Here is a 27,016-nt window from a genome sequence, read left to right as displayed (position 1 = left end):
TCGATAATTATTGAACATTTTTTTATAACTTTTTTTTATAAAAAGACCAGTACAAAAAAAAGAAAGTTTGAATTTAATCAATGCATTTTTAATTAAAGCAAACAACAAATTATTTTAAAACAAAACAAAATAAAATATATTTATACTTTCTTATATTTTATATGAAGATTAAATAAATAAGTGTTAAAGAAACTTAGAGCTGCACAATTCTGGATAAAATGAGAAACACTTTTTTTGTTTGTTTCAAACTGAGATCATGATTCTGAATGACAACTAAACAAAATAACATGTACTTTACCAGAGGTTCTGACAAAATATTAATTGCTGCAGTCTATTTTAAAATTTTAAATTCATTTGAATTAATTATTTTTTTAAAAATCTGTGTATGATTTAATGACTCACTCATAAATACTCTTGTTTCATTACTGGATGAATCAGTGTATTTGACTGAATCTGTTATACATCTGTAAATGCATTTTTTAACCAGTCACTTGTCGCCACCTAGTGGTGAAACAATGTAATCGATAAATGCGTCATTTTCAGCGCCAAGTTTCTTTCTTTATTTTTGATCGATAACATAGACATTACTATTTATATCTGAACTATAAACTTTTATCTCAGTACTTCTGTGATAATTTGAATATTTGTAACAGAAATAAAGATACTGTGTGATTGAAAACACTGTGCAGCTGTTAATACCTACATGACAACTGCTCTCTCAAGACGAACTTTGAAGTAGATCAACTGTAAGACGTAAGGAAACCATGAAACTGCCACACTGATGAGCTGATATGTCCGTTTTTATTCACAATCTCCTCGTCGCCAATAGGTACAGCACTCATTTTCATGTGTTTGTGTGTTCTGATTTCACGTGGCGATTGCGCAACTGAACTTTACAGCAACTTGTTTGTGTCACTCGTTTGTGATCCAGGGATGGCGCGAGCTTGAGAGTTGTTCATGCAACAGAACTTAATGTCTGTTTACATTGTAATGCATTTAAAAGTGAAAGTATATCGAGAGTTATATCGAACATTTTTTCTATCGTTATCGATGAAGGCATACCGTCGATAAATATCGATACCTGTTTTATCGCCCAGGCCTAACGTATCGATACTGAAATATCTGGAACAATTCCAGGACTTCTTTTCGGCAGTATCGATATACCGATACCATGCCTCCTCACATTCACTCGTCTCGTTCGCTTCAGATGAATAGCTTTGATGTTACAATATTGCGCATAATTTTTACTCATTCCTGCAGGTTTCGCGCTCACAACAAAAGCTGTGCACCACTGATCTACAGTATATGGCGTGCACATAAAGCCACCTCTCAAACAGCTTGCGAGCATCAAATTGTGCTCTTTTTCGTGCCTGTTGCGCTTAAACGGTCAAATACACACAAAATTATGTCAAAATGCCCCTCTTGGTGAGTATTTGGGTGACCAGTCAGTTTTGGAATGTAAATAGTTGAAAAAGGAATCGCATGTAATCATATATATTATATATGTACATAAGCTCTTAAAGTGACAGCAGCCTAATATTCCTGCTGCTGTCTGTCATGTTAATCAAAGAACAAAAAACAAAGAGAAAATCACTCACTGCTCTTGACAGAATAACTTTTATAACTTTAATTGTAAGCATTAATCTGTATTTAATTTTTATAATGAAGACTGTCCAATGCTATTTTACATTTGATTACTTTAATTTCTGAATTCTACTCTAGCTTATTTCATTTGCCTCTTTATTCTATTGTATTTATTTGTGCTGCAATTTGCAATTTGTTAATTTGTTCTTATTTTATTAATGACGGTTTACTTTAGTTCAAAGTTTCAAATAAAGCATCCCTGTGCTGTGTTTGAGCTATTGCAAGCTATTGCAACATATATTGTTTATTATTACCAACCACAGATTGATGATGAAGATTCTTTTAAGTAGAAGTGACCAAATATTAGCAGTGGAGAGGGAGAACATATGTGTATGTGTGCTGAGTGAAGTGAAGGAGAGGCTGTTTTGAACTGTACAGCGCCTGCAGTCCAATCTGTGTGCAGAGAAGAAAATAAAGCAATTTGTTATCCACCGAGTCTCTGCAGGGGTGCCTCCTCAGCACTTTTCTTACTCACTGTGTGCGAGAAAGAGAGAGAGAGAGAGAGAGAGAGAGAGAGAGAGAGAGAGAGAGAGACTGTTGGTAGTTTCAGTTGTGATGTGCTGTGTGTATGTTCCACTACATTACTTTAATTGGCCTGGTCTGTCTTTGTGTTCCTCTGTTAAACTCAAAGCAAAGCTCAAGCCCCTTTGAGTCACTAACATGCTCAAATCTCAGCCCACACACTCTTCATCTTTATAATCCCAGAAGGAAAGCCGGTTGTGTTTGATAGAGATACTAAATTCAGTGTCAAATTGTCCTGTAGACATCACTCATTTTTTGCTGTTAATGTTCTGTTTTGGTAGCAGTTCTTTGTGAAGGTATCTGCTAATGCTGCAAAGAAGAATGTAAATTAGTTCTCACATTATAGGGATTTGTTTAGTTTACCCCCACACTCAAATTGTTCAAATACAGTACCTGTCAAAAGTTTGGAAACATTACAGTGTTTGAAATTTTGAAAATGTTGAAAACAGTTTTTGCTTCTTTGTGAAGGCCAGTTGAGGCTAATTTATCTGAATTGTTTTGTACCAGAACTAAAAACAATTTAGTTTGGCTTTTGGATGAATAAGTTTGAGTGGATGTTCGACAGGGATCATTATGTGTGTGTGAATATGTTAGGCCTGTTCAGATGAGATCAAGAGCTTTTTAGCTCCCTGGGAGAAGCACCTGTCTTCATTTAGGATCAGAGAGAAAGGTTGTGTCTGAAAGCATGCCAAGTCATGCCAAGTCAGTCAGTAGCGGAAAGGAAGGTACGTCCTATGATTGGCTTCTAAAGTTACAAATGTAACAAATTCAGTTGAGCTTTATAGAATATTTAGTAACTCCAGTGCATATTTTTTGTAAAAATATAATAGAAATAGCAAACTTCAAGCATAAGATATATTAAGCAGAAATGACCACATGGGTGGATTTTAGTACAAAAGATGTTATGTGTACATTGGATTCTGATGTGCACCGATAGTAACACTTTATTTCGATGGTTTATTTCACTTGAGTACTTACAATATCCCAAATGTTTGCAACTATTTGTAAATCGTGAGAAAATTGCAATTTTAACCAAGGCTCTGGGATGTGTGAGGAGTCGCCTGTCAATTGCGTCATACCTGCGTTACCCTCGGTTTTCCGGTTTATTTTGTAGAAACCATGGAAACACCAAAGACGCTTTAATATTTACATGTTTTAATAGGCAAGGGAACAACTGTTTTGATATATTTTTAGACAGAAAACTAATTATTGTTATATAGCTCAACACATTTAGTCTTATTGCTTAAATCTAATTTTCTTTTTTTGTGAGTACCATGCTTTACCATGCCTCAGAGAAAAACACTGTTTTGTGAAGTGGCTAATATAGCATAATCAGATGCAACTTTATTTTTAGTAACAGTAATACAGCATCTTCTCCATCATACAATATGTTTTAAAATTAATTGCATGCCATTTATCAACACAAGCCACCCAGCATTTATTAATGATATTCTAAAATTGATCTCTCTTACTGCAGTGTGCAACAAGTGTAACGTCATAACATCATTTTCCACACACTCAAATGTATCTAATATGATAAACAGAGCTGTGTTACCTGTACCTCATACTCATGACCGGAAAAGCGGAAGCGGCGCCGGCGACTGTGGCATAATAAAAGTTCCGCTGCTCGTGAGGCGTGTGTTGTGCAATCACTCCAGCGGCCTTGTTCAGCTCCCACAACACTCGGTCCTGCTCTGCTTCATACTACAGTAACGTTAATAATCTCATCCATGAACATGATTTCTTCCCGAGTCCTATCCCAATTCTTTTCCACCAGCCGTTGAGGTGAAGACCACATGTCCCAAGATTCCGCGCTCAAACTTGGCGTCATCAAGCTATGCCTTTGTTTTGAATAGGCCTCTAGCGACCTCTAGCGGACAGAAAATATTACATATTGCACCTTTAATATCTGCTAACACTTTAATTTGATGGTCCCCAACAGACATTCTGCTCAATATAAGTCAACTTATTCATACCCGAACCCTAACAACTAACCCTAACCTAACAGTCTACTAATACTCTAATGAGAGTTAGTTGACATGTAGTTGACAAGTTACTTAGTAGAATGTCTAAAGTGGACCATCAAAATAAAGTGTGACTGCCCCGATGGCTTCCTTTCTGTTGATGCTATGTGAGAATGTTGCATTAGGTTTTAAACATAGCCAGAAACTGGACCATCACTCTGTGTGTTTTTTTAGTTGTCAAGGAACAGGTCAGTTGTGACATAAAAAACATTCTTTTCGAAGTAACAATTTTAAAAATGAAGCAGAATCACAATCTTAGTGGTGAAAAACAGGATTTCAGGCATTTGTTTATTTGTATTGATTGGTTCCATTCACAGTAAATGCTGCTCCGCACGAACTCAGTCTCTGCATGTGCTGTTTGTTTGGGTTCCCAATAATGTGCATTTGGGAATGCATAAAGTCTGGCGTGCTTTGTGTTTCATAACGAAGTATTGCACTGTTATCATTTACATGCGTCTCAGCAGCTCGGTTTACAAACTCCATCTCTGCATATTCTGTGAGTTTGGGTTGCTTATAACGTTCATCTGGAAACTCACTGTGTGCCATTTCACCAGATTTTTAATGTAAATCACTTGTAAACCTGCGCCAACACAGGTGAATACATCAATATGTTTCTAAATATGCAAATTGTTGTTCATTGCAATTTCAAAATGAAAGTTTAAACCCTTGCTTTAGCTTTTCTATCTCAAATAAGTGGCCAAATATTAAAGATTAAGTGGACATTTGAATTAAATGTTGTTTGGCCAATATTAAACAAGAATTTGATCATGCTGTAAAGTGTAACAACAACAATCATCAGGCCGTTTGCACCCACTGCAGGCATTTTTAATAATACATAATGTGCAAGTTGATTATGTTTTATAGTATGTATATTACATTATGTATTTTAACAGTGTTGTTCAATAAAACCATATGATTACTTGCTTTTGATACTTTATTTAAACCAATTATTAATGCCTCATTGTTATTATATATGTATTTTAAGTCATTTTACGGTTTGTTTTCTACTGTATTTTTTCTTTTAAGTCATTTTTAAGGCTATTGTTCACATAGGTCTATTTTTATTATCACCCAAAAAAATTCAGATTACATGATTAATCATCAAAATAATCGACTGATTACTCGATTACTAAAAGTGACAGCCCTAAATATAACCTTAATTGAAAATGATTCATGCTGTCTTTGCTGTGTGGAAATGACATTGTTCATGTGTAGAGAACAGCATGTTTAAATGAAGACATGCTATAACTTATATTGTTTTTATATAAAGCTAATTATAATTCCACTGTTTGTAAAAACCTTGATATATGAGGTAGTCTAATTTTAAAAGTTTGATTTCTAGAATTTGAAAAGTCATGTAAGCTAAAACAACTTTTAACTACAAGATAATTTTTATAATGAATATACATTTTTCTAGTTATGCCAAGCTCTTACATATTTTATCATCTGGAAATTGAGAGTAAAAATATTTTTAAAAATACTTTTCTTAATCCTTATCCATTAAACCACAAACAACATGAAAAGTCATATTGTGTTTGAATATTGTTGTGGACAATGGGGGGGTCTTAGAGTTAAAAAACGGATATACACTAGAAAAACCCTCACTGTACCCTAAAAAGCCTTTCCTTTTTAGAAAAAATAGTATTTGCCTTATATATGAATTGATTTTCTAATTGAGGACATCTCCGATTGTCCCCAAAGAGAGGTTTTGTCTGATTTAGCTCACTTTTGGGGACAGTTTTGTACACAGCAACATACACTCTCTTTGTTGGCTCTTTTGTGTGATCTTATTAATGGTCTTTGTGAATGCATCTATAAGATATATTAAATAGCATTACTACTCATTGTGTACTTTTATGTTGTGTGTGTGGTGAGCATACATGCACTTATTTTCATCACTATGGTACATGTTTGCCCCCCTGTAATGAGTCAGACTGTGTCTAGTGTTGAGTGAAGCAGCCCTCGAGCATCGAGCTCTCACAGACATTGATGTTATGTAATTAATTCGGCCTTTTCCAATGATCTGTGATCGGTAGCAGCTGAGAGAAGGATTAGAGTGTGTCTGGACAGCAGCCGGCAGACATGCTGAACAGACTCATGGTTATGAGGGCATGTGTGATCTCACTTGTGTGTGCACGAAAAAGTAGATTTGTGTAGTTTGTATTACATTGAGTATGGAAATGAGCGGGATTGAACATAGTGGGATTGAGTATACTATACACGGCAGTATGACAAATTGAAGAGTTTTGATTTGAATCAAACTGGTACATTTTCTTCATATGTCTTTTTTGCTCTCTCCATATCCTCATAAATACCAAATACACAGGGATGTGTGTGTAAAGCCTGTCGTGGGAATTTAACCACTGACCTTGCTATTACCGTGTGTGAGGTGGTAATATAGTGTCAGTGACCTGTCCTTTAGCTGTGAGTCAGTTCGCTTCACTCTAAATGGACAAATCAAGCAATACAACTGCAGGTGTGTTGTCTCTGGGGTGCTGTATACTGGCTCTCATGTTGGTTTACAACAATATTAAGATGTTTACAACAATACGAAGATGTTGACTAATTTCTAATAACCAGACAGAGAGAATTAAATTTTGATTACTGATTAGCAACGTAAACTGTTTGTTCTCAGTTGATATTGTTCATTGAAGCTTACTGTATTATGGAGAGCTAGAAGAGTATTGTGAGAAAGAGATCGAGTGAGCGAGTTTATTACCTGCATTCAGATTTAGCATTTTCCTTCAGGTCAGTCCTATGTTCATAATAAAATCTGTTTAAATGTCCGATGTATTATCTTGTCCTTTTAACAGTTAAGGGGTTTTCCCGTGACTGACAGCGCTAGTCAAAGCATTTGTCAGTTGCGTCTTGCGTCTTTTCAGTGTAAAAGTCTTCACTACTGACTGACATTTATAAAGACAGTCTTTGCCGCCATCTAATGGCGTAATAATGTAACTTCTGTTGCTGTTCACGGTCAGGGACTATTTTTTCTGGCGGAAAAAAATTTAGTGAAAGTTTACTTTATAAAAGTTGCATTGATACATATTTTTTGGCTTTAATATTTGTATTACAAATATTAAAGCCAAATAATATTTGTATAACACCGCAAAAGCGGTGCTAACCCTTCTCTGGAGGTCGTTACACCTCGGGTGTGCATTATTTTCTAAGAATTCAACAGCCCGGAATCAATTATTCAAATTACGGTTAACACTCTTACTCTTGTACTCAGTACGTGTGTACGTTTGAAAGAGAGAGACAGAGCGGGAAAGAGTATGTGCTTTCAGGACACAATAAAACGTATTTTGTGGCAAAAACAATGACAATAATTTGTCGTTTTCATCCTATTGTTTACTGTATTTATTTGCTTAGTCGGTGTCGTTGTGGGTTTTGTTTCTTTTGCGGTTGTAGGCTGTAAGGACCTATTGAAATAACTGAAAACATTTTTTGAAGTGATATGGAACTGCAATGCGGTCAAGACCTGCCTAGAACTACTTTAGCCATGCGTTTCCCTGAAAATAATTGCACACCTTAGAATGTTGGTCAACCAATATGATTCGAGCATTCAACAGCCCTGTAGTATACGTTTTATTAACTGTTTGGCAGTCAGTGGATATTCTGCCACGTAGATTCTCTCTAGTTGTCTGAAGTCTTCTGAAACATTTCGTTTTTAGTTTCGATTGGTAGATTGGTGGATTGATAGGTTTAGATTGTTAGTGAGTGTCCATCCGGTGTTTTACCTGTGGCTACTATGGTCCTGCTACAGTACAAAATAAGTTCTTATGTTAAACAAAAACCATATGCATTTTCATAATGGGTCAAAAATTGAGCTGTACCTGAGTACCAATTAACTCTAGTTTCCAGATGGTTGCACAGCTTTGAACAGTGTTACACAGCATGAGAAGATGAGATGGATAAAGCATCAGTGTGAAGGCATTATATAAAAGGCTGATTAAGCCTGATAGATCACCATACTGAACGGGTTTCTCCCTCCGTCCATTTAATCTCAGCGTGTGCGGTATCGATGTACCGTGTCTGTAGCCTAGCTGAATGCGAGGCCGGAGGGTTTTAAATGAACATCAGTGCTGCGCTTTAAAACAAATGGCTGCTGATGATATGTTAAATATTCAGACTAACACTTACCACCATGTCGGAAACAACCCACTGCTCTATAACAGCCATTAAACACTGGCACGCCCCAGATCTATGCTGCCAATCTATATTACATAAGTCTGTGCTCTGCTAAACAAGAGCATGCAGTGGCAAACTGCAGAATGATACAGCCATTACTCTCTGGCATATTACAGACCCACAGTGCCAAGTCATGTTATGTAACTTCACAAATACACTCTGAACACGCTAGACTATGACATACTAAGAGATACAAGTACACAGATAGAGATACAGAAAAACAAGTCTTGTAACCGATCATTTCACTTCACCACACTGCACTGGATAGGGGGAATGTTAATGAATAAATGGACCCTTTTCACATAAGAAGTCAACATAGTTGGGTAAACCTCTATAGTGGTGCAAAAATAGGCAACAGCAAATATAATTTATAATAAGAACTCTTCTCCAATAGCACAAGAAAATATCTGTGATGGTGTTTCCATGACTTTCCAAAATAGGGAAAAATATAGAGAGATTGATTACAGCAGTCAGAAGAGAGAAAGATGTCAAATTTGCCTCCACTCCCACAGACGTTGTATTATAAACACCCTCTCAGCAGCGTTAATTCCTTTTTTGTAATTTACTGCCAAGGTGATATAACACAAAGTATAAAATTATAAATGTGTTAAATTAAAAAAAAAAGAAAAGAGAAAGAAAATGTGAAAAACTATATTTGCGATGTTGATAACTGTGGAAACGCGTCATCACAGTCCGTGAAAAGGGTCCATGTCACTGATCAATTTAAATAAGTCATTATAAGTCAGTAAGTCATTTATATAGATCAGTGATACGCAGTGATATATAGATACGCAGGGGCTTCTTACATATATGAGTGTAGGCATAGGCAGAGGCTTAGTCTTCCACTGGCCACGGACTTGGAATTAAACTAAAAACTAGCTTGGAATTTTCTCACCCAAACCACTGACTGCTGCTGTTTCTTATTGCTATAGAGGGAAGAGCTACCTGTAACTGCTGGTCTAGGATCAGTTTTTTCCCCCGTAATAATAGCATATTGGCGGAACAGATTTTGTGTTTGCGCTCTTGAAAGCATCAAAGGTTTCTATTTACAATGTGTTTTGCAGCATTAAACAAATGTAGCCAATCACAAACATACATGTTGATTTCTTGAGCGCAATGACCAATCAGACGTGTTTAAGTTAGAATCCACTCACTACTCAAAACTCTGTAGTTTTTGTCCAGTTCTGAGTTCTGCATGCTCGCAAATCCTCTCGCTATAAGTTAACTTATGACAAACAAAGTGTTGACATTATGTAGGCTAAATAAGAGATTCACTGTGCAGTCAGCTATATTGATTATAGTGGATCTTTGTGAGGTTGTGATGACTTGAGATGGATGGAGTGATCTTTGCGTGCTTTCTAGGTGATATATAATTCATTCAGTTTGGGTTCCTTGCCACTGTCGCCTCTGGCTTGCTTAGTTGGGGACACCTACTATTCAACAATATTATGAATATATATAAATGCACTAAATTAATAACTGATAATTAAATCAACACTGAACTGAACTGAACTGACTCAAGCTGACACTATTTTCCTCTAAATATATATATTTATATATTTATTTACATATATAATTTAGGATAATATATTCATACATGCCATTCAAAGTCTGGGGTTTGTAAGTGTTTATTTTTTGGAAATAATACCTTTATACTGCATTAAACTGATCTAAAATGACAGAAAAGACAAAAAATGTATAATGGTTTTCACAAAATATTAAGCAGCACAACTTTGTGCAGATTTTCAACATTGATAATAATAAGAACATATTAAATATCAACATATTAAAATGATTTCTGAAGGATCATGTGACACTGGATCATGTAATCATGTGACACTGCTGAAAATTCAGCTTTGCCATCAGTTATAAATTACATTTTAAAATATATTAAAATAGAAAACAGTTATTTTAACCCAATAAATGTAGCAGATACTTTCAAAGTCATGAACAATCTTGGTTGTGTGTGTGTATAAAGATAAAGAAGTGCTTCCAAATGTACCATCAAAAACGAACATAGAACTGGAAGTTGTGGAAGCCATCTGGAAATTGTTTTTTTAGGGTTGCAGAGACTTGTAATCTGTATGTAAGGAGATGACCTGGATCTCTGGCCAACAGAAAATAATGATGTACATGTCCCATGAATCATTTGTACTCTGTTTCTAAAGGATTATATTTGAAGAGCCGGTTGTCTTTAGCCCACAGTATCTGTTTGCAGTTTCTGATCCATGAATGTGGATTCAAAAAAATATCATTCAGAGGGGTATTTTTATATCTGATGACTTCACTGTAATAATATAATGGTCTAGGAATGACCACACATTCTGTACAAAAAAAAAGAAATATATATATATATATATATACACACATACATACATACATATACCTGTGTGTGTGTGTGTATATATGTATATATATACCACATTAATGGCAATCAAATAATGAGGCTTTTTAACAATTAATAGGTTACGCATCCCGACTATTATGCCAAATACTTACAGAAACTCTACACATCACCATAAACTTTATTAATGCAGTTAAATTGCAATTTTCATAGTAAGTTCATTTGCAATATATACAAATATGTTTATTACAGGTATGTATGTTAAATATAAATATATTTTTGTGTACTGTAAATCTTATACAATGTCATATACATTGTGTGTATATATATATATATATATATATATATATATATATATATATATATATATATATATATATTTTTTTTTTTTTTTTTTTTTAATTATATCCATTATTTTGTTCAACAAAAAAGGTCAGGCTGGCTAATGTCACGGCTGTTTTTAACACCTACACTTGTGTTATGAACCAGTAAAGGGTTGAATAGCTAGTATCTCTGTAACAGTTTTTTCCATCCATTAATCCATGCATCCATCCATCTAACCATCCATTCATCCTCATGGATATTCGTTTATTATTGAAATTGGGTCTTCTATCTCCCCATCCCAGGTGTCACTCAGCAGGATGGATGTTGCCATTCACTAATACCTGCATGCACACAAACACTCACTCACACACAGCTTATGTCAGCCTCTCTTGAGACTGATACACCCATTATGAGCATGAGATGACCATCTGTAGCCCACACACGTATATATCTACACAATCCCACATACAGCCCCACGATACACTTACCTCCCTAAAGACCAATAAAGTCATTTAGCCATTGGCAGAAACAGTGTATTATGAGACAGAATGCTGAAACAGTCTCATAATGTGTGTTCATGTATGTGTGCGTATCACAGTGGGGTCTAATTAGGAAATGACATCAGCAGTGGAGACTCATCAGTCTTGTATGTTGTTCAGGCTGAGGTCTGAACAATGCTGACATGCCAACAGAACACGGGTCACTTCAGCTGCATGTACAGTGAAGATAAAGAGAAATATATATATATATATATATATATATGAAATGATATATAAATATAATTAATATATAAATATAATTATAATTCATATAATAAATATAATTAGATTAATAACCAGACCAAATTATTTTATTTTATTTTAGATAATGTACTGTCTTTTGTTTGGCTGTTTGGCTTCTTTTCATTTTTTTTTTTTTTTCATCTAAATGGTTTTGGAAACTTTTATAGACAGATATGAGCATGTTTTTTACATCGAGTGTGTGCATTTTTCATGACTATGTATGTGCATTAGAACTCTGTGTGCGTTTGTTTTTCTTTTCGTGGATTTGTATTTATAGTGACTTTTAGACTTCTCACTGGTGGCATTGCAACATTGTGCTATAGCAAATGGTTGCTATTTATAGATCCATGATGTATACGGTGCCTGCTGGCTCAGAAAATGTGGTACTATTGCCTACATGGACACGTGCACACGTACACATGCATATATACATACACAGATTGTGTGTTATGCCGCATCCAGCCTCTCTAGTTTGCATTAGGCCACATCTACTCTAACAGCAAATTGAATCCATCTATCCATCTAACAGTATTTATTTTCTTTCCTCCCTCAGGAGACTGAGATCAGCAGGAAAAGAAAGGAGTGTGAAGTCCTTGAGGAGGAGGTGAAGAAAAAGAGCCAGTCATGTCAAACTCTGGTGAGAGCCTTTACAAGTTCACATCTTATGAGAGGGTCTCACATGCTGGGTGTCATATTGAGGCCCTTCTGAGATATTTACTGTTAGTCTTCCACCATACTGCTTTTGTAGTTGTGATTCATAAGGGGCCGTAATGGGGCTAAACTATTTTAGGGGCCTACAGTACCCACAACAAATTAAAAATTAAAATCTTGCATTGTATATACCGTGGCCACATGAGCACAATTATGTGTGTAATTCAGATCAAATGGAGAAACCATAGTAACAATAGTAAAATACTGCGATGGATAATTACACCGTCAGTGATTTGTAGTGACAAAGCAACTGCTTGTCATTTTCTGTGAAAATTGGACATTTTATTTGGTAACTGTCAGTGATGAGACAAATGTGAACGCTTAAATATGAAGTATCATGCTCCTGGGTTGCAGGTTTGTTGTTAGGTCCATTAGGAATGTGAACCATTTATGAAATTTATCACCACTTTATGCAGAATGTCTGAATGACATATTTTTGCAGCTCATAAATGCTGTGGGTGGACTGTGAAAGGTTTTGAATCATGAGAGCTAGATTAAATACTACATGGTCTTTTATTCCCAAAAAGCAAGGACTTTGCTGCACTTTCGGTTGTCCGTTTGGTCAACATGTTGGCTTTCTTGTCAGTGATGTTTGTCATTGCTTATTTTGTTTTCATCTAAATGGTTTTGGGAGCTTTTTATAGACAGATATCAGCATGGTGTTTACATTACGTTTAACTCTGACCAGAGCACATGTAATGTTATGAAGCATTTGCTCAATATCAAAACATTTGGTAGGCAATGTAGGATTGCACAAGGGATCAAACCGCCAACCTTGTGGGAAGTGGCCCACTTCTGCCAGCCCACCCATGAGAACTGTGTGCTTTAGTATCATAATTAGACTGCATTTTGATTGGCATGATACATTTTGATCCAGGGGGACAGTTTTTGGGACAACACAGGTGCTGGTGAACACAGATGCTGACATTTGCCTGGATGAAGCACATGAATTTTGGAAATGCTGTTTGTTTTACAAACACACACACACACACACACACACACACACAAGTTCATACCTACTCATCACTCTCAAGGGCGTTTTCTCTCTTTTCCGCTCTCTCCCAGTCTTTCTCACTGTTCCCACATATACCAGACATGGAGAGCTGACTCCAAGGTCCACTGTCAGGGGAAACAAAGCAAGCAGAAGGACAAAAAAGCAAGCACAAGAGAGGGGAAAAGAGAGAGAGAGGAAGATGAGTGAGAGTGAGAGAGATAAAGAGTGCGTGCGTATGTACAGAGACTAATCGTCCCTGACTGCCAGGGAAGCTCTTTTAAAGAGCCTCTCTCTTCTTCTGTATTCCTCTCACCTCAGCGTTCGGGAAAGACTTTTCATCCATTACACATGAGAGAGGCTTTGCTGGGGCTTTTTAGAGCTGAGGAAGACTTTTTAAATGGGTCATGCCCTAAGTTTCACATTTGATTCCTGGTTATTGGTCGTTTATGGAATTAATTGAATATGAGCTCTTGTATCATGTGCTGTAAACTCAAGGGACAAGTGCATCGCTATTTAAATATTAATTCTGTTAATATAGATTGTCACATTAAAATATTGATCCTCTTTTTTAATAATTACATTTTACTTTTTTTATTTATATAGAATTATTTAGCATGTGTTATAAGCTTTTGATCAATTTAATGAATCCTTACTGAATAAAAGTATTAATTTTTTCTAAAAAGAAGTTCACTGACCCCAAAATTTGGAATGGTGCTGTAATGTATATATATTCTAACAGTACTAAATGTTTTCTCTTATGGTTTGGAGTAGATTTTAATGATTATAATTTACTCTATTTGAAAACAAAATAAGCCTTTATGTCCTCATTTAAAAAGCTAGGCTCTCTGTTTGCCACAGGAGCTCCATTTTCACAGTAATGACTGGAAAAACACTGAGTTTAATCTCCTGACAGGTCTATACACACACAAACATTGGCAAGGCCTGATAGAAGTCTTTTTCCTTCTTTATTAAACATTGTTTGCTGTGGATTGGCAGAACATTCATCTATACTTCTACAGCTGCCAGGCCTCCACCAATAATGAGTGAACTACACCTGAAACATCAGCATTTTTCACTCCGTTCCAGATGGAAGATCCTGAGATATTATGGAATACAAACGGTTCAGTGTTTTCCTCTTTTTTCCAAGCATAGCAACAACTCCAGCACGACACTAAGGTGTAAATGCAGTCAGCTTTTTTGCCTGACACCACTAGGTTGTAAATATACACTGTAAAAAAAATGGGAGGAAAAAAAAAAAAAAAAAAAAAAAATATATATATATATATATATATATATATTATCAGGGTTCAAGCGCTTTAAGGCCTTTAAGCACATGCGTAAAAAGGTCATATGTTTTAATTAGCAAGCCTGTAACCATCTCGATCATAGATGGAAAAGACCATTTACAGCCAATACATGCATTTTACCATAGGAAATATATGGTTATTAAAGCTTTTTAACAGTTATCGAGGTTGATCCAAGAACCTAGGACCAGTTTACCAAAGTTGGTTTTTCAATCAATCAATATTTAACGAACAATTCGATGGACAGTGGAGGTCCTAGAGGCAAAGTTGCTCAGAATGAGGAGTTCTACCACGTGGTACGAATGTGGTACGTGGGCGTGTGCGAAAAATCGGGCAATACACAATCCTTTACGTATGTGGAAAACACGAAGGGGGGGAGGGGGGATTTATTTTGCCAATTTATTTCGCATTTCTCACAGGCCTCTAGGGCCGTGAGTCCAACCTTCCCAGCAAGTTTCGTTCCGATCGGCCTCCGTTAACCTTGTCTGATAGCTGCTCAAAATTCATTGGCCGATGGCGGACATGTTTTTTGAGATACGTCAATGTGTGCTCATAGACAATCATGGCACCTTGGACAAAGACACTGCATGCCAATTTTCAATTCAATTGGACTAACAGTGAAGTAGTTATTGCCATTTTTTCCTGTTATAGCACCACAAAGTGGCCAGTCGCCGCATCCTTTTTCACGCGACCACAGAATGAGCTCTTACATAGGTATGCCGAGTTTGGTGAAAATATTTCATTCCATTCATGAGTTATAGCCATTTTAGTAAGTGGTTCCGTCCACTTTGAACTTTTTGGCAGTCCTTAGAGACCGTGAATCGAAATTTCAGCTTTTTTGATAATTATTGACAATCAGACTCCTGAGAATGATACTGCACTGGTTTGGTTATGATCAGGCCAAAAACCTAGGACTAGTTTGCAAAAGTAGGTTTTTAAAAAAATCCAAAAGGAACAACAACCTGTTGGCTCACTCACCTCCTGAGGGTGTGACATCTTTAAAAGATCACTGATCACAAGATCACAGGCTGATTCTGAGAAAATCTGATGTGAAGATCTGAGACTCTGAGCTAGAAGTCTTCTAAGGACCCCTAAGTTTGTGCCAGGCTGTGGCCTTGTCTTTCCATTCACCAAAGACTCCAACTGGTTCGCTCTCATCAAGACAACTTCAGCAAAGATCAACAGGAGCCTCAACAAATTGCATCAGGACAGATTTATTCAAATGGGCGAGACATTCAAGCATCAATTTTAGTCTCATTACTTGATACAGTATAAGTATACAAGTATAAGTATCCCTACCCCTTTTAAAGAAGGGTGTGTTAGAACTAAGAAACTGATGGTTTGCTCAAGGCTGTTGATCTGCCGAATTTCAAACAATTCTATAACTTCTTGCTTCCCTGTATTCCACTCATATAACTCAAAATACAGAAACAGGCAGAAGATTAAATTAACCAAACTTCACTTAAATGTTGACAAGAACGGACAAATGAACAGAGAATAAAGAGGAACTTAAATACACAATGATAATAAACTAAATGCAGACAGGTGATAGTCCATGACAACTAATGACTGGTGGGAAACTAGAACAACAAAAACAGGTAACTGAAGCAAAACAAACTAAAAGTCTATGAAAATGAAACTAAACACAAACAGGATGTATTTAATAGACCAGTCAAGACAAAGATGCTGTTTTTGTTTTATTTCTCAAAAAATTAGAACACAATATAGTACACTTAATAAGTAAATGACATAAATATCTTATTCAAGTAAGACCTGCTAAGCACACAATCCAGCCTGACAGAAAATAAAAACACAACGACTTCATTTACACTGTTAACTGGTGAAACAAATGTTGCTCACTTGCAATATTTTTTAAGATGAGTGAGAAGGCTTTTCCGATGTTTCAAACTCTTCCCGCACTGAGTACAGTAGCACGGCTTCTCTCTAGTTTATCTCTGTTTCATTATGTGTTTTCTGGTGCTGTTTACAATGATACAGCTGTGAAAAACTCTTTCCACAGAAAGAGCACACATAAGGCCTCTCATCTGAATGAATTCTCAGGTGTCGTTTTATACTTGATGACACATTAAAATCTTTACCACAGTGAGTGCATGTATACGGTTTCTCTCCAGTGTGAATTGTCATGTGTTTATTAAGGTTTCCTTTATTTTGGAGACTCTTTCCACACTGAGTACATGTATACGGTTTCTCTCCAGTGTGAATTGTCATGTGTACATTAAGGCCTCTTTTTTGTCTGAAACTCTTTTCACACTGAGTGCATTTATACGGTTTCTCTCCAGTGTGAATTGTCATGTGTATGTTAAGGTTTCCTTTATTTTGGAAACTTCTTCCACACTGAGTGCATGTATACGGTTTTTCTCCAGTGTGAATTGCCATGTGTATATTAAGGTTTCCTTTTTGTCTGAAACTCTTTCCACACTGAGTGCATGTATACGGTTTCTCTCCAGTGTGAATTGTCCTGTGTATATTAAGGTTTCCTTTACTTTGGAAACTCTTTCCACACTGTGAGCAGGTGTGCAGCTTCTTGGCTTTTGTTCCTTGAGTTTTGAAGTCACAGTGTTTCTTTACTTCATTTAGTTTGTGTCTTTGCTCCTTCACTTCCATCTGATCTAAAATTAACATATTTAGAACTTAGAACCCGTTTAAGGAAGATAAATGTGAAAATTAAAAAAAAAAAAAAAACACTTGGCAAAAAACAAGACATCAGGTATCTATCTGTATCTTTGTTGTGTAAAGGTCAGTTCTGTCAGTTACTTGAATCACTTGTTGATATGATTAAAAAGGCTATATTATGATGATTTATACAATGTTATCTGCATATACTGTTACAGTGCTCAGCGTAAATGAGTACACCCCCTTTAAAAAGTAACATTTTAAACAATATCTCAATGAACACAAAATCAATTTCCAAAATGTTGACAATAATTTAACTTAGATTACACATTTTTCAGTTTTACTCAAATTAGAGTGATGCAAAAATGAGTACACCCCACAACAAAAACTACTATGTCTAGTACTTTGTATGGCCTCCATGATTTTTAATGACAGCACCAAGTCTTCTAGGCATGGAATGAACAAGTTGGTGACATTTTGCAACATCTATCTTTTTCCATTCTTCAAGAATGACCTCTTTTAGAGACTGGATGCTGGATGGAGAGTGATGCTCAACTTGTCTCTTCAGAATTCCCCATAGGTGTTCGATTGGGTTCAGATAAGGATCCACTGAATCACTTTCACCCTGTTCTTCTTCTGAAATCCAACAGTGGCCTTAGATGTGTGTTTAGGATCATTGTCATGTTGGAAAAGTGCACGACGACCAAGGGCACGGAGTGATGGTAGCATCTTCTCTTTCAGTATAGAGCAGTACATCTGTGAATTCATGATGCCATCAATGAAATGCAGCTCCCTGACACCAGCAGCACTCATGGAGCCCTACATAAGGACACTGCCACCACCATGTTTCACTGTAGGCACCATGCATTTTTCTTTGTATTCCTCACCTTTGCGATGCCATACAGTTTTGAAGCCATCAGTTTCAAAAAACATTTATCTTGGTCTCATCACTCCAGAGTATAGAGTCCCAGTAGTCTTCATCTTTGTCAGCATGGGCCCTGGCAAACTCTAGGCGGGCTTTTTTGTGCCTGGGCTTTAGGAGAGGCTTCTTTCGTGGACGGCACCCATGCATGCCATTCCTCTACAGTGTACGCCACATTGTGTCACGGGAAATAGTCACCCCAGTTTGGCTTTCTACTTCTTTAGATAGCTGCAGTGAACTTGCATGCCGACTTCCGTGGACGTCCTGGATGTCTCTGTGAGATGGTTACAGTTCCATCTTTTTTAAATTTTTGTACCACTTTTGCTACAGTATTCTGACTGATAAGTAAAGCTTTGCTGATCTTCTTGTAGCCTTCTGGTGTAAAGAATTTTCTTTCTCAGGTCTTATGACATTTCTCTTCCATGTGGTGCCATTGCTGACAGCATGAAATGGGAAGGGGTTTTAACACCCTTTTATAGTCAACTGTCTGCTGGACACCTGTGTAATGAATAATTAGACTCACCTGTGCTTGAATTCTTGTTAAATTAGACATTTGTAGTCTAAATTGTAGCTTTGCTCCAGAGACTTTCAGTGGGGTGTACTCATTTTTGCATCACCCTAATTTGAGTAAAACTGAAAATTTTGTTCTCTAAGTTAAATTATTAACCTTACTTTCATGTTATAAGTTAAACAGTTAAACATATAAGTTAAACAGATGTTATATAAAACTTTAAAATATTAAGTCTAAAATATTAAGTCTTTTTTTTTTTAAATTTAGTCTGTTTTTGTGTTCATTGAGATATTGTTTAAAATGTTACTTTTCAAAGGGGGTGTACTCATTTACGCTGAGCACTGTATATACAATGTTATGGTAATTTACATTCATTTCTCTATCATTTATCATCAATATAGGCTACTGCTTATTAATTCACAGAATTATTGAAGACTCAAGAATGGACACCAACCTGTTTGTTCCTCTGCATCACTCAGTTCAATCTCCACTTCAGTAAACTCCATCTTTAACAGTCACACGGATTTTAGCTGCTACACCTGGAGTTTGTCCTTCTCTTGTAGGATGATGTGAATATCCCCAGTTTATTGGTGAATTGTTGTGGGAGGGGCTTCACTGCAGGTGTGAACTGGACCAGATCTGGGTAAATCAAAAATAAGTTACTGAATAAATACTGGATTACTTTAACAGCAAACACATATGGTGTTTGTAATTGTAGACTTGAAATTAAGCATTGTTGAATCACAGGACAGAACACCAGTTATTTTGTCAAGAGATCTCTCATTTATTATTAAAGGTCAAGGCATAGGAGAGAAAGATAATTTACTGAAGAGATGGTCTTCATGCCCAGCTTTCTCTCAGTCCATACACAAAGTTTGGGCATTTATATGCTGATGAACTTATGTTATCCTTACAAGGTAGAGAAACACTTTGTTCATATTTAAAACAGATGTTTAAAATACAACCCCAAATCAAGAAAAGTTGGGACATTTGTAAAAGCAATACAGTCAAGAATCTGTGATTTGTTAATTCTCGTGAACTTTTATTTAAGTGACAAAAGTACAATGACTTGCCAAATTAATTGTATTTTGTAAATATAAACACATTTTGATTTTGATTACAGAATATCAAAGTCAAACGGTTTTGAAACAGTCCACAATTAGCAGGTGAATTGGTAATAGGTGAGGGCATCGTGTTTGGATATAAAAGGAACACCCAAAGACTTGGTTTTGCGAGGAAAGATGGGTCATGACTCATCGTTTTGTGCCAAACTTCATTAAAGAATTGTCAAACAATTGAAAAATCACATTTCTCAATCAGACATCTTCTCAATCATCTGCAATCACACACTGACAGTTAACCTTTTACACTATAAAAAAAAAAAATCTCAATAAATGCATTAAAATACTTCTTTTTAAAAATCTAACTTTTTATGACCTTTACACATTTGCTTAATTTAATGTCATAGACTTATAGTATTCTTAAATTGTAAACCACTAGCGGACTCCTCTGTAACATAATATCCATTTAAAAATAAAAATAAAATAACTATTCAATAAAAAAAAAAAACATTTGTTAGACATCAAAGCATTTGAATTACAGGTTCTCTCTGAAATTTAATCATCTGAACTAACCTGTTTTAATAAAAAAAGTGAGAAAGACAAGATTTTGCAAGCGGTCCTCTGCGTTGTCTGAAGGTGCCAGTGTTGTCACGGCAACTCAAGCTCTCAACTGCCACTCAGAACTTAGAAAATGCAGCTCTATTCACTTTTATATACTCTCATTATAATATATTAGAGTCATGAAAAAAACTATATAAATACACGTCCATAATAAATAAAATATATGCAATTAGTTTAATATTAGCTCTGTGTAGGGGGTCACACTCTCCCAATGAATTGGGTGAAAAATAACCCAACAGTTGAGTTAACTATTTATTTTTATTTTTATTCATTATTTTAATAAATAAAATATACTGTTTTCATATAACATATATAAGTTTTCAAATACAGATTGTTTATTTGCGTAAAACAATGCATATGTTTTAACAAATTTATTTTTAAACTTGTACTTTAAACTTTGAATTTCAAATTAAATATTGGAGAGTCTAGCATTTAACGTAAATATACATAATTGACGAGTTTGATTCATTCATGTTTATTTGATGATATAAATGAACTAGTAGGAAGAGATGATCGGTTTATGAGCTGCTTGATCTGAGGCTCTACAGCAATCTGTCACAACACATTAAAGAGCCACAAAACGGTATTTATTGTTTAAATTTCTTTAAAAATTACAAAATTTGAAATTGAGACTTGTTTCATATCAAAAGTAACCTGCTCTGTCTTGTCTGTCGATACGTTGTCAGTGTCCTCTTTGCTCCACGATGTATTTTTCACTGTGTGAGAACATGATGTGGCGTGAGAGCGGCATGGCTTGTCGGACATAGCAACAGTAACTAAAGGGGGCGGGTCTTTGCGAACGGTCAATTGTGTACATTAAACTCAAAATACACAGCACACATAATAAATTCAAAACTTATACAAATCAGTACAATCAGTACACATTCAAAACCTATATTTAAAACCTACACAAAAAAATATACATATACATAGAGTAAACATATTATTATACGTTCACATTGATTCCCTATACGTTCGTGTTGTTTACATTATATGCACTTACGCGTCGATTGCCAACAAAACACAGACATTTGATGCGTTTTTACTTACAGCCTGCGGTTCCGACTCATGACCGGGACGTTTTATTACTGGGGCCACTCCAGCTTTCAGTTTCAAATGATCTGCAAATCCAGCGTAAAACTGGGCCTTGTTTATAAAACATTCGTCACAGTAATGTCAGGAACAAACAAACTGCATCCACTGTTCCCTTAACGCTGGGTTTTTTGGGAAGCTGAAAAAGGTTATCTTTCCCTCATAACCAAAAACACACTTCTTTGGTGACATTAGCCACTTTTCCACTGTCGGGCCAGTGCGAGCCATGGCTAACAACGTGCTGGGCGGGTCCAATGGCTTTGGACATAGAGCACCGAGGCCAAAATCAAGTTGCGTTTTGCATTTGGTCTTTACTTAAAGGGTTAGTTCACACAAAAATTAAATTTCTGTTATTAAGTTCTCATCCTCATGTCGTTCCACTACTGTAAGACCTTAGTTTATCTTCGGAACACAAATTAAGATATTTTTGATGAAATTTTTATCCCCCATATAAAGCAACATAATTAGCACATTCAAAGTCCAGAAAAGTAGTAAAGACATTGTTAAAATAGTCAACGTGACTACAGTGGTTCAATCTTAATGTTATGAAGTGACAAGAATACTTTTTGTGCGCAAAAACAAAACAAAAATAACGACTTTTTTCAACAATTTCGTCTCTCCCCTGTCAGTCTCCTACGCTGTTTACATTCTATAGACAGTGCAGGCTTCCGTGTACTACGTCAGAACGCCGACTCATTATTGGCCGACGTTGTTCATGTGAGCAGTGTCAATTTATGTTTTTCACTGTAAATTATACGAGTAAAACTTTACAATTAGGTTTCATTTGTTAATATTAGTTACTGCATAAGTTAACATGAACTAACAATGAATAATACTTTTACAGCATTTATTGATATTAGTCAATGTTAATTTCATTTTTAATTTAATCAACTAACATTTTTAAACATTTTTAATATCAATTAACTTTAATGCACTGTGAACTAACCTACACAAACAATAAACAATTATGTTTTTACTAACTATCATGAACAAAGATTAATAAATGCTCTAAAATGTACTGCTATTGCTAATGCATCTTTAACAATATAATGTTAACAAATGGAACCTTGTAAAGTGTTACCATTATAATTCACTTATAAATACTGTACATTTAATGGTATTTTACTGTAAATTTCAGTGAAATGCCCCATTAGATCTATTACCTTTTTTTTTTTCAATGTATAGAGCAAGGCACTTAATTACAGTTAACCACTTAACAGGTTTTTACTGTACCATTTTTACAGTATTTTGCAATGTAACACTGTATAAACAGGATAATTGTCTTACTTTAATAACATTGAATAATACTGAGATCAAGAAACTTTTTAAACCAATATTGAGGACTGAGTTGGTGTCAAATTCCCTCAGTCTCAGCGTGTGGATCCGTCTAAAAACAGGCTATACGTTCTTCACCATGCATAACACTAAAAGTATGCTATTACAGGACGTTTAACTAAAGTTTTACGAGTGCATATTTTTATCCCCCGTGACCTCTTTACGTAAATGCAATCAGTCCTACAGTGTTCCCAGTGTACAACTTCACTAGCGCACTGTGTTAAAAGATGGAGCGGTGAGCTGCAAGGGCCAAACTCAATTACCTAAAAGCAGTGCGTGCCAGCCTTTGGACCATCTACGGGGTGCCCTGGGTTGTTTGTGTAGTGTGTGTGTGTTGTATGAGTATACATATACTTTCATGTTTTTGTGTGTCCATTAGTGGCAGAGTGGACCGTTTGTCCCCTTGGCTCCAGCGGTTGCTTTTGTAAACAAAAAGAGAGATGCTGTCCTTACATGACATGAAAAGCAATTTGAGGAAAAAACATTCAGAACCCAATTTCACGCTTTCGCCATTTCCGTCGACCACCATTTTGCTCTCCTGTCTCCTAACCGTTGTTGTTTTGTATGAGAACAGCAGCCTGTAATGTAAAGCTGTGACTGGTGGTGTTGCATTGTGTCTTGGAAAGTGGGATGTTGGGACAGTCTCTCTTATAGGGGGCCATCTGCCTCTCTGCTTAATCACTCATCACATTTACATCTGATTGTTCTAGCCAGTCCACATGCACACATATGCAGCCTCATGCACGTGTGATTTCATGCACGTCCAAGAATAATTCCCATGCTGTTGTTTTTGGTTGCTTCTGTAACACTTTTCAACTAGGGCTGGGTGATATTTCCAGTACTGACATTTTAATGTGCTTTTTATTGGGCCATTAAGTTTCTCAAAGACCTTGTCATACTACTTTTGCAATCCTTGTCTTGTGAGTCAGAACTATAAGAGCTTTAAGACAGATGTTTAATAGCATCTCTGATTTATACTTCAGTAGCAAAATCACGTAAGGTTTTTAAAATGTTTTTATAAAGTCTCTTATGCTTATTAAAAGGATAGTTCACCCAAAAGTGAAAATTTTGTCATCATTTACTCACCCGCATGTTGTTCCAAATCTGTATGAATGTCTTTCTTCTGTTGATCACAAAAGAAGATAATTATTTTAAAGAATGTTGGTAATTATAGAGTTGATGGGCACCCATTGACTTCCATAGTATTTTTTTCTACTATGGAAGTCAGTGGGTGCCGTCAACTGTTTGGTTACCAACATTCTATAAAATATCTTCTTTTGTGTTCAACAGAAGAAAGAAACTCATGCAGGTTTGGAACAACTTGAGGGTAAGTAATGAAAAATTGTTAATTTTTGGGTGAACTATCCCTTTAAGTCTGCATTTATTTGAACAAAAATACAGTAAAACTGTGATATATTTTTTCAAGGATCTTTGATGAATAGAAAGTTCAAAAGAGCAGCATTTATTTAAAATAGAAATCTTTTGTAACATTATAAATGTCTTTACTGTCACTTTTGATCAATGTAATGCATCCTTAGCTCAATAAAAGTGCTCATTTGTTAAAAAAACATCTTACTGACCTCAAACCTTTGAACTGTAGAGTGTATATATACAGTCAGGTGTAAAAGTTAGAACACCCCATTGAATTCCATGTTTTTCCGTATCAGGACAGAATAAAAAATATTCTGGTCCTTGGCAGGTCTTAAAATTTGTAAAATAAAATCTCATATGAACAACAACACATGACATATTACACTGTGTCATTATTGAATACAAATATAAAGCCAATAGGACACCCTATGAGTCAATTGCTTATAGATCCACTTTTAGCAGCAATAAGTTGAAGTAATAATTTTCTGTATGACTTTATCACTCTCTTACATCATTCTGGAGGAATTTTGGCCCACTCTTCTTTACAACGTTGCTCCAGTTTATTGAGGTTTGTGGGCATTTGTCTATGCACAGCTCTTGCCACATCTTTTCAGTCAGGATCTAGACTTGATTAGGTCAGTGCAACACCTTGATTCTTTTCTTTTTCAGCCATTCTGTTGTAGATTTGCTGGTGATCTTCAGATCATTGTCCGGTTGCATTACCCAATTTTGGCCAAGCTTTAGCTGTCGGACAGATGACCTCACATTTGACTCTAGAATACTTCGGTATACATATTTGGTATACATATATTTGGTCGACTCAATGACTGCAAGGTGCCCAGGGCCCAGGGTCAAACTAGATCTTAAGTCACAGTCTTAACATAGAGACTAAGTTTATGCAGCCGGCCACAGGTGTAACTTACACATTAACTAACTGGTATATTCACTAGTATCTTCATAGTAAGTACATGGAAATAGGACTGTAAATGTTGTAGCTATAGTTTCTAACTGTATTGCTATTTTTCATAAATGTTAGATACAAAGAAAAAAAGAGAAAATGGTAATGAGGAGCCATATGGTCTTTCCTGTAATTATATCCTTATTGTAACAAATGCTATAGTTAAACAACTACAAGAACTATGTTACTTTTAAGGCAGAGTACAAGTTAGAAAGAACTTTAAAATATGGACCTTCTTGAATTTTGTCTAAACAATTGGTTTTGTTTAAGAATGTTGCATTTTTTATGAATATTTGATTACTGTACTGTATTTTTCTATTACATTTGTGTAATAAATGATCTGCTAGCTACAGCCATGGTAGGTCTCTGACTAAATACTGATACCTAGTGGTCAAAAGCAATAGCAAAAGTAATAGGTCATATTATTAAATTGCAGACAAAGATTTTGGATAGCTAGGTTGGTTTTTATGTTTGGTGTGGAATGGGTGTGTAGGGGGCCCAACCTCATATTCTTTCATAGGGCCCAAAATTGCTAGCAGCGGCCCTGAAGTACAGTAATGTGTCTGTTAGTTACCATATACGGACACTATAAGTAAGTGCCTGTTATTACCCAACACTTGTCTATAGTTACAAAGTAGTTACCATGTTTGCACCATTGGAAAGTACAGCAGTGTTTCTTATTAGTTTCCATGTACATACATGTCAGGTAAGTACCTTGTGTTACCACTCTTTAACTTGTATGTACAACATAATTACTATATATGTACCAGGAAAGTACACGTGCCTTGTCTTTCCTCCTTTGCATTGTGTTAACACACACCTGAATGCTCCAGACCAGCAAACTGCTTCTGCTTTTATAGAGGGGATCACACTTGCTGATGATTAATTAATCAAAGACATTTGATTAGCAGCGCCTGACTGCTACTTACCCTCTTAATTCTAATGGAAGCAGTAAGGGTGTACTTCGTTTGTCACACACGGATTTTACATTTTGGCCTAGTTTTTGTTAAATAAACCATGATACGGTATAACTTGTCATGTGTTGTTTTTCATCTGAGGTTGTATTTACCTAATTTTAAGACCTACCAAGGACCAGATGATTTTTTATAATGTCCTGATACAGAAAACCATTTAATTCAATAGGGTGTCCTAACTTTTTTTCATGACTGTATATATATGATCAAAAAGAAACAGAGAGAGCGAGAGAGAGAGATAGCTTGGCCCTATTTTCAGCATTATGTGTGTGAGTGGAGAGCACATGCTTTCTTGGAGCCAAAAATGCCAGTGGTTAATTTGGAGTAGGACCATCACCTGAAGCATTAGATCAGAGATTATTCATCAGAATCAAAGACACTGAAATGCTTTTGGCAGATATTCACTAAAGCATATGCATATTGTATGTGTTTAGTATATTCCTCCTAATTGGGTCAACAATACCATCATTAATTCATGTCACAATTCAGTTTTTGTGTAAACATATGGACAGGACAGTGCCTCTGGTGTAATTGTTAGTGTGTAGATATGCGTTACTGAAGTGGTTAGTGTGACTTTGCCAAAAGGACTTATTCTGGCTTGTACACTTCTAAGGTCATGCTTCTGTTGAGTGGACGTCACAGAGCAGAAGTCACTGTGACTCAAACTATAGATTTAGCCAAAACCACTCAAAAGCATTTA

General features: G+C 35.8%; 1 protein-coding gene across 33 annotated transcripts in view; it reads left to right on the top strand.

Moving 5' to 3' along the window:
- Window positions 1–27,016, top strand: part of rimbp2b (RIMS binding protein 2b) — a 170,588-nt gene that overhangs the window by 62,789 nt on the left and 80,783 nt on the right. For all 33 annotated transcript variants that reach the window (XR_007931375.1, XR_007931374.1, XM_051903912.1 and 30 more), the window contains one exon: window positions 12,382–12,465. Coding sequence is in view for 31 of the 33 variants with exons in the window: in XM_051903912.1 (XP_051759872.1) it covers window positions 12,382–12,465 (84 nt within the window). In the remaining 2 variants the exon portion in view is untranslated. The remainder of the gene's footprint in view (window positions 1–12,381; window positions 12,466–27,016) is intronic.

The sequence above is a fragment of the Ctenopharyngodon idella genome, chromosome 8 (genome assembly GCF_019924925.1).
Source record: "Ctenopharyngodon idella isolate HZGC_01 chromosome 8, HZGC01, whole genome shotgun sequence".
NCBI lineage: Eukaryota > Metazoa > Chordata > Actinopteri > Cypriniformes > Xenocyprididae > Ctenopharyngodon > Ctenopharyngodon idella.
The sequence above is the reverse complement of the archived record's forward strand: the minus strand, read 5'-3'. Positions and strand labels throughout refer to the sequence as shown.